This window comes from Salvelinus alpinus, chromosome 27 (genome assembly GCF_045679555.1).
Source record: "Salvelinus alpinus chromosome 27, SLU_Salpinus.1, whole genome shotgun sequence".
Lineage (NCBI taxonomy): Eukaryota > Metazoa > Chordata > Actinopteri > Salmoniformes > Salmonidae > Salvelinus > Salvelinus alpinus.
In genome coordinates this window covers 26,515,613-26,528,267 of record NC_092112.1, presented here as the reverse complement: position 1 = coordinate 26,528,267, position 12,655 = coordinate 26,515,613, and the positions used below count along the sequence as shown (strand labels likewise).

The 12,655-nt window shown below is 40.3% G+C and overlaps 1 protein-coding gene across 41 annotated transcripts in view; it reads right to left on the bottom strand.

Annotated features, from left to right (window-relative positions):
- The window catches only part of LOC139556277 (proteoglycan 4-like), a 71,564-nt gene that overhangs the window by 47,041 nt on the left and 11,868 nt on the right, over nt 1-12,655 (bottom strand). For 34 of the 41 annotated variants that reach the window (XM_071370057.1, XM_071370048.1, XM_071370054.1 and 31 more), the window contains exons 3-7: nt 7,358-7,414; nt 4,811-4,945; nt 1,623-1,649; nt 490-597; nt 131-157 (exon numbers count right to left, since the gene is read on the bottom strand). In XM_071370057.1, the coding sequence (XP_071226158.1) occupies nt 131-157; nt 490-597; nt 1,623-1,649; nt 4,811-4,945; nt 7,358-7,414 (354 nt within the window). The remainder of the gene's footprint in view (nt 1-130; nt 158-489; nt 598-1,622; nt 1,650-4,810; nt 4,946-7,357; nt 7,415-12,655) is intronic. The other 7 variants (XM_071370021.1, XM_071370037.1, XM_071370028.1 and 4 more) reach the window with 4 other exon arrangements.

Below are 12,655 nucleotides of genomic sequence, written 5' to 3'. Positions count from 1 at the left end.
AATTACCACTTACAGACATCATGCAGCAAAATGCCTCACTCCCATGTATCAATCATCAATACATGTCTAATGTTATTTCATATCTGATTAATTTTCTATATGAGCATATTAAGAACAGGAAGGCACAGACCTTGTTTTCTGGACGGTATGAATGCAGCTATGAGGTAGGAAGGAAGGTGATTTCAGTAGCAAGAGGTTAAACACAAAGAGTGATCCATGTCCCTTGACAAGTACACAATGTGTGACTATGGATAAGAAGTTAGTAAGAGTACTGCAAGTAACCAAGTTAATACGATGGTTATGTTAATAAAATGTAAGCATTTTATCAAAGCCACAAAACAACAAACCATTTATTAGCGCTGCTGAATAGCTTGGTTAGAGTGATATCCATTGATTTTGCTTACTAGTATGTGCATTTGTTACGTGCCATTCTAGTTAAACTACATTATATCTAATGTAGTTTAAATATAGTAAACATCGTATGTTTACCTATAAACCTGGAAAGCATGGCCATGGTACCTTCTGTTCCCCCCTTCTCACTTTCAGCATGATGATCCTCTTCAACGTACCATGCTATATCTTTTGGGGGTGGTTTTACTGTTACGGGCCAAGGTGAACATCCACAAAATCAACCCCCATTAACCTCAGCCTATGTAATCTTTTCAAATCCTTGGGACAGCCTACCTACATTAATGAAATGTTTGGTCCTAAAAAAAACTAAAACAAGCATAATTTCATCTTGTGTCAAGGTTTAATTTTGCTTATCTGTTTTGTCACTGATGTGAGGCTCCTAAAGAGTGAAGGGAATTGCATAGTGGAGATAGGTGGTGGCAAACTATGCAGTGGATTGGTTTCAAAATGCCATCTAGAGAGATAGCGGGGCAGAATCCTTAGGTATTAGACAGCTGTGTGTTAGATTTAGAGATTTGGAGATTTGGAGAGTTTATTAGTCACATGCACGTGGTTGCAGATGTAAATGCAGGGTACAGTGAATATCTTAAGCTCCGAGCTCCAACAGTCCAGGTCAAAGGGAAGTGAATGAAACAATAGTATTTCTCAGTATAAGAGAGATTTAGGCCTATGTTATGAGGTCATTCTGTTAGGGTCTTTGGCACAGCCAAGCATGTATAGCCTACTAGATAGAGCTAAATCATCATATAGTACATCTTACACTACAGTCGATTACAAATGCTGTAGGTCTTGTAGGTCTAACTCCATGCAGTGACCTGCATTTCAGCAGCAGGTTTGGAGTGACTAAGCGGCACGTCTAAGCTCTTGCTGAAGGAAACAAGGCTTTGACTTCGAAAGCTTCATTAGTGGCCGGATGAGTGAGATTGTTATCTCAGGTCATATGAGCGCCTGCTAAGCTGCAAAGCCAAGCTCGCGTCCCTCACAGTAACCTGTAGCTGAGTCCTTTAAGGGCACAGGAAGTAGCAGGCAGAAGAGCTAGCATTCACATTGACTGACAATAGCGGTATTGCCAGGAAGCATTTCTCAACAATATGTATTTTTTCCTTTCACTAACATCTATGTTATAAAGAGCATGAAGAAAACAGCTATTATAAAACATTGACGAATAAGTAAAAAACCTATGGAAAAATGATAGATACATGAAAACAAACCTTTTTTCTTCACCGGATGTAGCTCACCTAAAAACAGATTGGGGGGGATATGTTAGTGTAAGAAAGGAACCAACAAAATAGATCTAGTGAAACATTGATGAAGGCAGAATCAATTATGAATGTGGATCAGAGTGGGAGTAATGCTCTTCTCCAGCTGCAGGCACCTTCCTTTTACCTCTTAAAAATCACCAAGGCGCTAAAGAGTATAAGTCAACTCAATGAGAGGCAGTAGGCTACACAACAACAGCAACAACAGCTCGTACATTTGTTTACTATGAATCTCAGAGCAAAGGTGGACGATTTAGTGAAATGTATTCCTGTGAAAGAGCCTGGGAGTGGTAGCAGAATTATGTCTAACATGTCAGCTGTGTTATGCTAAGTTTGTGTTATGCTAAGTTTGTGAGGAAAACAAGTGTGAACTCCACAAAAGTCAGTAGACAGGTTTAGTTTCTGCAGAGCAGTTTGATTTGACGAGTCAGCCATTCTTCAAGGGAGATGTGAAAATACACCCACCTCGTTTGTGCTAAACTGGCTCTAGCTATGAATAGCAGATATTCACATTTGGGATTTATTTTTTCTCTCAGAAGTTAAATGAGAGGAAAATGCTAATTCTGAAGGGTGTGTTTGATGTTGTGGGGTGCGTTTTGAAATATACTGTATCTCTTACTGCAGAGAGAAGGAGGTCCTTTCAAACCACATTAGCCTAAGAGATAACATTACCAGGTTGTATAAATGCATTAAAGCAACAAATAACGTTTAAAGCTTATTTATTTAATAATTTGTTATTTAATGCTATGAATCTGAAGTATTAAGAAGGTGCCAATGCCATGGCGTCACAAAACCTGGACACTATGTTGTGCCTGTATGAGTGGTTAAAGTGTCTACCCTACAGTAAGACAGAAATAGTCTCTGCCCTTTGAGTCGTAACTCACAGACAGCTGTCAGACAGCCAGGCAGGTCAGCATCTATCTGCATTTAGTCCACTGAGCTATGCATAGCCACCGTGGGACAACCCTTTCTTCTTACTTTCTCTGTCCCTATAATCTCCATTTGTCTTGCCCTCCATCCCTCCACAGACTCACTCTCTCCATCATTTAACAGGGAGCAGAGGTCACTGTTACCGTATGTGTGTGTGCGTGTGCGTGTGCACGTGCGTGTGCGTGTGCGTGTGTGTGTGTGTGTGTGTGTATGCGTGTCAAGAAGGGATGCAGTGGGTTCAGTTAAACTTTAGTCTGTATGACAAAGACTTCTGTACCTTTGGATGATATTGTAGATGTGTTTGGCGGTATTCCCATGCTGCCATAATGAATGTCTATATGCATTTTGTATTGATAACTAAAATGTGTGCATAATGTGCCTGTTTCATAACAAATGTTTTTAACCACTACTGTACCTTGTAATTCACTATTTCAGCCTAGGCAGAAAGTATTGCTGATCACCAGATAGCAATGTACATTTACATTTTAGCAGACTCTCTTATCCAGAGTGAGAGCCTACATTTTCAGATTATTTATTATTATTATTATTATTATTTTTGTCCTCTGTGGCAATCGAACCCATAACCCTGGCGATGCTCTACCAACTGAGCCATACTATCATCTGAAATACCTGCCTTATCAAAGTTACCTATAATAGTGTATGCATCCTGATGATGCAAACCACATGATATGTTTTATAAATACAACAATATTACATCAGAAGCTGCCTGGATGACAACTATAAAGTTAATCCATCTGTATGTTTTCATTGATTCACTCCAGCTCTAATTGTGTGTGTGTGTGTGTGTGTGTGTGTGTGTGTGTGTGTGTGTGTGTGTGTGTGTGTGTGTGTGTGTGTGTGTGTGTGTGTGTGTGTGTGTGTGTGTACATAATACAACTACATTGCTTTCTTCAGTGAGTTACTATTGACACTGACATTCGTGCTACTCTCCTGCATTCCCTTTATTGCACAGCAAAACTATTAGTCAAATCTAAGTGACGTTTGCTTACATTATTTTGTTGTAGTGTAATTCAATAACAGCTGCTGAACTGTACGTGTGGTGCTGCTGTTAAATTAACTATAAACATTTGCTTTCCCAAATCACACTGATGTGTGTTCACTTCTCTACCACAAATCATTACTGTACCGCAGGAAGTTTGTCCCTGAACTGTAGTACTGTAGTTGTCCTCCACACTGGGGTATACTTAGAGCTCCTGTTATAAGAGCTGGTAAATCGCTAGGTTGTCATTGGAAAGGACTATTGATATCAAGTTCCTTCCTGGTTCAATAAGGCTGGTAGAAATACATCTTACTACCCAGCTGAATCGCAGGCTAAGCTACGGAATGAAGACAAGCTCCTTGGCTGTTTTAGATGTCCTCTAGCTAACATTGTGTAAAACTGTATGTGCTGATGTTGTTGTGAGGAAACACACACTGCTGAGTGTGTTGTAGTGGTGAGTGTGGAGCAAGCCTGGAGATGAGATCTGTATATTTAAGTGAGCATGGTGGACAGCGAGTGGTGAAAATACAAAAGCAAGGGATTAATATGAGAGAGAGAGAGAGAGAGAGAGAGAGAGAGAGAGAGAGAGAGAGAGAGAGAGAGAGAGAGAGAGAGAGAGAGAGAGAGAGAGAGAGAGAGAGAGAGAGAGAGAGAGAGAGAGAGAGAGAGAGAGGATTTGTGGTTGACTTAAATTAATTTTTTCACACAAATGTGGTACAGGAGTTAAGGTATCACGCTGCAGGTCGAGAGCATTGTTCTTCCGTTTCAAATTCTTCTGTGTGAAAGGCTGGAAAAAAGTGTCCCATTCTTTAGTTTGAAGTTTGGAACGCTGTTATTAGCTCTATGTGGATGGAGCTTGTATTTAATATGACAATACATCATGTAATATGAGATATGATAAACAGGCTCAGGTTGATATGTATGGACCTCCTTTCAACATACTGTGATTTACAGTATATATATTATTGTGTAGTGTTTAGAGGACCACAGGCTAGCCTTGGAGATAAGCCAGTGGCTGCGCTACAGGTTCTCAGTCTGACAGATTTATCCTGCATCCATGTTGTTGAATGAGGCATGACCTGCCAGGTGACTCGTCAAATCAAAGTGGGCTGGCCCTTTTTCTTTTAGAAATACCATGATGTTCTGTTTATTATGTTACTGTTGTTGCTGTTATTTGGTCTATTAGTGGGGTAGTATGTGTGAAGTATACCTTCAATTTCCTCCTCCTCCTCAGGTGCTACCAGGTTGGAGGCAAAGGTCAGAAGCAGGTTGCCCCAGCCAGTGGACTCCTCCACCGCCTCGTTCACCACTTTCATGGGATCTGAGCTGATATGCTGAATGCTTCCTGAGAGTGTGGTGAACAGGCTGTGTGAGTTAAGACCCAGCAAAACATAGCTACCCTACATTTACACACTCACTTCTAGAAACACTCCACTCAAAACTAGACTAAGGAATATTTAAAGAATACTTAGTTACCAATGTATAAAACTGCATTCTGTTATAGACAATATAAATATTAATTTAACAATATGCTGTGCTTAATCTGTCAAATGGAATCATACACCGTTCAAATGTTCTGTATGTAGGTAAATGCATGAGAACAAGCAAATCCCAGCAACGGAATTCATACCCAGAAACAAATAGAGAAATTATATGAAGATGAATGTGTACATGACTATAAACAATAGCTTGTAACTAAATGACTATAAAAATGTGATGTAGTATAACATGTCCTCTGGTGGTCCAATGGGTTAGTTCTAATTTCTGCTGGCGCATACACTGTGGAGACGACCGCCTGTCTGTCTGTCTGTCTGTCTGTCTGTCTGTCTGTCTGTCTGTCTGTCTGTCTGTCCGTTCGTCCGTCTGTGCTGTGCAGGCAAACAGCATGAGACATACATTTCCATTTCGTCATAGGTAGAGACACACAGTAGGCAGTAGGAATGACATGCAAACATGCTACAGTACAGACTACAGGACATGTCAGACACCCCTGCCAGCATACTGTGTTAGTGACAACTCTCACTGCTCTTTAGACTGTTCATTAGCGAGCAATTATCAAAGCAGTATAATGGATATTCAGAAGAGAGTGGTTATTAGTTATATAATCTAAAGTAGTGTAGAATTAGCATGAGTGGGTTAAGGAAACACGGTTGATATAGCCATATTCAACAAAGGACTTTTTGTTTCCTGGACTTGAAAATATTTAAGTGGGAATTTATTTTCTATGCAATTCTGAACAAATGGACGTTACAGCTATCGACAATATCTAAATGCCTATATCAAAGGTATTGAAAGGTACACAATATTGCCGAAAGTATGTGGACACCCCTTCAAATTAGTGGATTAGGCTATTTCAGACACACCCGTTGCTGACAGGTGTATAAAATCGAGCACACTGCCCTGTAATCTCCATAGACAAACATTGGCAGTAAAATGGCCCGTACTGAAGAGCACAGTGACTTTCAACGTGGCACCGTCATAGGATGCCACCTTTCCAACAGGTCAGTTTGTCAGATTTCTGCCCCGCTAGAGCTGCCCCGGTCAACTGTATGTGCTGTTATTGTGATGTGGAAATGTCTAGGAGCAACAACGGCTCAGCTGTGGTAGTCCACACAAGCTCACAGAATGGAACTGGCGAGTGCTGAAACGAGTAGCGCATAAAAATTGTCTGTCCTCGGTTGCAACACTCACTACCGAGTTTCAAACTGCCTCTGGAAGCAACGTCAGCACAAGAACTGTTCGTCGGGAGCTTCATGAAATAGGTTTCCATTACCGAGCACACAAGCCTAAGATCACCATGTGCAATGCCAAGCAATGGCTTGAGTGGTGTAAAGCTCGCCGCCATTGGACTCTGGAGCAGTGGAAACGCGTTCTCTGGAGTGATGAATCACACTTCACCATCTGGCAGTCCGATAGACAAATCTGGGTTTGGCAGATGCCAGGAGAACGATACCTGCTCAAATGCATAGTGCCAACTGTAAAGTTTGGTGGAGGAGGAAAAATGGTCAGTGGCTGTTTTTCATGGTTCGTGCTAAGCCCCTTAGTTCCAGTGAAGGGAAATCTTAACGCTACAGCATACAATGACATTCTAGAGAATTCTGTGCTTCCAAATTTGTGGCAACAGTTTGGGGAAGGCCCTTTCCTGTTTCAGCATGACAATGCCCCCGTGCACAAAGCGAGTAGCATAGAGAAATGGTTTGTCGAGATCAGTGTGGAAGAACTTGACTGGCCTGTACATAGCCCTGACCACAACCCCATCAAACATTTTTGGGATAAAATGGAACGCCGACTACGAGCCAGGCCTAATCGCCCAACATTAGTGTTAGACTTACTGTAACTAATGTGTTTGTGGCTGAATGGAAGCATGGCCCCGCAGCAATGTTCCACCATCTAGTGGAAAGCCTTCCAAGAAGAATGGAGGCTGTTATAGCAACAAAGGGGGACCAACTCCATATTAATGCCCATGATTTTGGAATAAGATGTTCGACGAGCAGGTGTCCATATACCTTCGTACATGTAGTGTATTTATCATGACATGAGTTAATGGACTAATTAGTTGCTATATTAGTCGTTAATAGTAAATTGTATTATATTTAAATATATATATATATATATATTTTTTTTTTAACAAATATATGCATTCGTTTTATCTACTCCTCTAAAGTTAGTTGCAACAGTATGTAAACTCAAACTCACTAAGGGCCTCAGTGGCCTCTAATCATCACAACAAAGTTAAAAGCATATTATTATGGCTTGCCTCTAGACCTCCCTGCCTCCTTAATTGCTTTCCTGACAGCGGGAGGTGGGGTGACTCCTGTTAAAAGCAGAGGTATATAAGCAGTGGCACAGGTACAGGGACAGTGAACAGTCTCCATCACATGCAAATTATCAATGTGGGAGGAAGAACAAACTCCAGAGTGATGCGTTCTGGGAGGAGGAAACGGGCTGTCTTACCATAACAACCAATGGCACAGAGACACAATTACTCAATTCACAATCAAAGTATGGTGACAGAAGAAATAAAGGTCATCACAAAGACATTCATCACAATGGAAACAAAGATAGACATGACCATAGTGTAGAGAACACATCAACATAAAAAACGTAAACACCCATAATGCAATAGGTGTGAAAAATGGGAGAGAACAACAAAATGCTGTGCTGTAACTATAACGAGCACAGTATGTCGTTCACTCTTTATTGCATCTGCCATACTGTAGCAACACTTCGCTTAGACATGTTTTTTTCTTTTTTCTTTAATCCCATTGACTTGATTGATTTGTTCCAAAAGCTAATGTGCAGTTATTCCATACTGCTGTGGTTTGTATGATTTGAAGCATACCAATGAAATACTGATTATTCAGTGACATTTGCTTGATTGGCACTTCAACCTACGTCATGTAAATGAACAAATATCCCTCAACGCTTGTGCATTTGAACCCCTCTATCTCTATTCTCTGTCGACACTGATTCCTGGAAGGATGACTTCAACTAAATACATAGAAATAAATAACATATTACCCTGAAAGAAGTGGTAAGAAGGCAAGGGACTTGGGAGTGGAGTGGAATCAACCATCCAAACTAAGTCTCTCATTATGGGAAGGCTCTGTGGTTTGTTCCAAATCACATTGGAAGGTTTAGGTCTCTCTCTCTCTCTCTCTCTCTCTCTCTCTCTCTCTCTCTCTCTCTCTCTCTCTCTCTCTCTCTCTCTCTCTCTCTCTCTCTCTCTCTCTCTCTCTCTCTCTCTCTCTCTCTCTCTCTCTCTCTCTATCTATCTCTATCTCTATCTCTATCTCTATCTCTGTAAAGGAAGCAGTGGTGGCATGACAATAGACTTGGTTCAACTCCAATTGGTCGCCTCCCAGGCTATGTGGTGCACATCAAAGGGAATAAAATGTCCTCACAGTCAACACACTCTGCTCATTGTTACAAAATGTCGGTTGAGTATTTAATTTACTGAGTGTTGCCCTTTATTGAAATGTCATGGTGGGACAAATTCTTATTAAAAATGCAGTCATACCCAATTGCTGTCCACTAAATGGCTGTGCTACGGCTAGGTTCGTAATTTCCAAGGCCAGCAAAACAAAATACAGTGCCTTCAGAAAGTGGTCTTTCCTCATTTTGTTGTGTTACAGCCTGAATTTCATATGATCAAATGTAGATGTTTTGTCACTGGCCTACACACAATACCCCATAATGTCAAAATTTTTGTTTTCGCAAAATAAATATATATATGAAAAGCTGAAATGTCTTGAGTCAATAGGTATTCAACTCCTGTGTTATGGCTTAACAAGTCACATAATAAGTTGCAGGGACTCACTCTGTGTGCAATAATAGTGTTGAACATGTTTTTTTTCTTTCTACCTCATCTCTGTATCCAACCCATACAATTATCTGAAAGCCCCTCATTCGAGCAGTGAATGGATTCAACCACAAAGACCCAGGAGGTTTTCCAATACCTTGCAAAAAAGGGCACCTATTGGTAGACGGGTAAAAATAAAAGTTATAAATTGCACTTTGGATGGTGTATCAATACACCCAGTCACTACAAAGACACAGGCATCCTTCCTACCTCAGTTGCCGGAGAGAAAGGAAACCCCTCAGGGATTTCACAATGTGGCCAATAGTGACTTTAAAACAGTTAGAGAGTTTAATGGCTGTAATAGGAGAAAACTGAGGATGGATCAACAACATTGTACTTACTCCACAATAATAACCCAATTGACAGAGTGAAAAGAAAGAAGCTTGTACAGAATAAAAATATTCCAAATCATGCATCCTGTTTGCAACAAGGAACTGAAGTAATACTGCAAAGAATTTGGCAAAGCAACTAACTTTTTGTCCTGAATACAAATTCTAATATATATTTTCAAGCATAGTGGTGGCTGCATCATGTTATGGGAATGTTTGTAATCGTTAAGGACTGGGGAGTTTTTCAGGATAAAAAATAAACACAGGCAAAATCCTAGAGGAAAACCTGGTTAAATTCTCTTTCCACCAGACACTGGGAGATGAATTCACCTTTCAGCAGGACAAGGCCAAATCTTCACTGGAGTTGCTTACCAAGAAGACAGTAAATGTTCCTGAATGGCCGAGTTACAGTTTTCACTTAAAACTATGGCAAGACCTGAAATGGTTGTCTAGCAATGATCAACAACCAATTTGACAGAGCTTGAAGAATTTCAAAAAGAATCATCTGAAAATGTTGCACAATCCAGGTGTGGAAAGCTCTTAGAGACATACCCAGAATGACTCACAGCTGTAATTGCTGCCAAGAGTGCTTCTACAAAGTATTGACCCAGGGGTGTGAATACTTATGTAATGAGATATTTCTGTGTTTCATTTTCAATAAATTTGCAAAAATGTCTAAAAATATGTTTTCACTTTGTCATGATGGGGTATTGTGTGTAAATGGGTGAGAGAAACAATTTAATCAATTTTGAATTCAGGCTGTAACACAACAAAACGTGGAATAAGTCAAGGGGTATGAATACTTTCTCATCACACTGTATTCTGTCTCAGGGCACACAGCCTTTTGTTTTACATATCAATTAGTTTGTGACCTTGTTGAAATTAATTTAGCATGTTTCCCTGTTACTGTATGTCTTTGTGTCAAAAATGGAAAGTACTGAATGTGTGCATGGCGATGAAATGAGTATGAAAAAAAAGTGGACTTGCTGTCACTTATCACTGTCTTCAAAATAAAATAATAATTCCAAAAATCTGTTGGATATCCAGTTGGGTCCACTACCATACATATTTGGTATGAAATTATGAGTGGCATGTACTATTTAGCTATTCCCCTAAATTCCAATGTCTCTGGCAGTCTCTTTTCTGACAGTGAGGGGTTCAAATGAACAGAGAGGACCAGTCTATGAGAGGGAGTCTAGTGACACAGTCATCCTTCACAGAGAGAGATGATACCGCTCAGTATCCTACAGGTGACCAAGTGCTACAGTAGCCACCTGTCCTGACAGATGATTCTTAAAAGCAAGGACATGAGACTTGCTTTCAGTATTACTGTGATTCAGCATGTCGTCAAAGATTGTGGCTTCAAAGGCAATTTTTTAAAAGGTTTATATGATATGGGTATATTTACATTTACATTATACTGTACGTGTACAAATTCTACTCACGCCAAAAAGTGTTAAGATTTTGATATTTGTTATTTTTGGTCCTCTAGTAATTGTCTATTTTTTTTCCTTTCAAGGGTTAATCGATGGTGCCATGGTTTTGTGTGGTGATTATCACCCTCCCATTCCATGTGTTGTCCTGGTGCCATACAGTATCCCCTGGGATAATTTTAACCAACCTTAACCCCCCTTCCCTAAACCAATTTTAATGATGTGTGACCCCAATGTAGCCCCTTTGTTTTCATTAATAAGGCTACCGTTTAAGAAATTGATTTAGGGTATAGTTTAGCTGTAGTCTGACTACTAACACTTAATAAATACTATTTTATACTTATGACAAGGCTGAGAGGCGTCGGTAGAAATGGCCACAGCCTCAATTTCTTCCCATTATTGTGCATGGAATGGTTTAGGAGGTCATTCCTCCATAGATGACCATCGGTATTGGCCACATTCAATGCTCATTATTATGCATTGTAGATTAAATCTAAATCTCTCCTTGCAGGCTTATCTGCAACATACAATATTGAATTAGAAATATTAAAACACATCAGATTGGTGTCTCCTCAACAGCAGCACTCAATCAAAGAGAAAGACGTTCTGCATGGTCACTATTTAATACCACACAGTTAACAACACAGACTGATGTGGTCTTAATGTACGATTATTTTTTATTCATTTATTTTATTTCACCTGTATTTAACCAGGTAGGCCTGTTGAGAAGAAGTTTACAACTGCGACCTGGCCAAGATAAAGCAAAGCAGTGCGACAAAAACAACAACACAGAGTTACACATGGGATAAACAAACATACAGTCAATAACACAATAGAAAAATCTGTATACAGTGTGTGCAAATGAAGTAAGAAGGTAAGGCAATAAATAGGCCAATAGTGGCAAAGTAATTGCAATTAAGCAATTTACACTGGAGTGATATATGTGCAGATGAGGATGTGTAAGTAGAAATACTGGTGTGCAAAAGAGCATAAAAACAAAAACAAATATGGGGATGAGGTAGGTAGTTGGTTGGATGGGCTATTTACAGATGGGCTATGTAGAGCTGCAGCGATCGGTAAGCTGCTCTGACAGCTGACGCTTAAAGTTAGTGAGGGAGATATAAGTCTCCAACTTCAGTGATTTTTGCAATTCGTTCCAATCATTGGCAGCAGAGAACTGGAAGGAAAGGCAGCCAAAGGAGGTGTTGGCTTTGGGGATGACCAGTGAAATATACCTGCTGGAGCGCGTGCTACGGGTGGGTGTTGCTATGGTGACCAGTGAGCTGAGGTAAGGCGGAGCTTTACCTAGCAAAGGCCTATAGATGGCCTGGAGCCAGTAGGTTTGGCGATGAAAATGTGGCAAGGACCAGCCAACAAGAGCATACAGGTTGCAGTGGTGGGTAGTATATGGGGCTTTTGAGACAAAACGGATGGCACTGTGATAGACTGAATACAATTTGCTGAGTAGAGTGTTGTAGTTAGTGAACCAGGTGAAGCAGTCATTAGAGAAACCAAGGCTGTTGAGTCTGCCGATAAGAATACGGTGATTGACAGAGTCAAAAGCCTTGGCCAGGTCGATGAAGACGGCTGCACAGTACTGTCTTTTATCGATGGCGGTTATAGGACCTTGAGCGTGGCTGAGGTGGACCCGTGACCAGCTCGGAAACCAGATTACATAGCGGAGAAGGTGTTAGCATCAAGGCAATTGTGTATAAATTGAGACAGAAAAGTCAACTGAATTGACAGTTGTAAGTTATCATAGGCCGGATGCATGAGAGCAATTGTCAAACAATTTAATGGGATGATTTTGCCTGGAAATAAGCCCTTAAAAACACTGTCAAATAAAGCACTTTAGACTAAAAAGCTCCTGTCAAGACTAATAGTGAATTCAGATGAATATATAGTTTTTTTGTCCTTTAATTGTGGTCTAT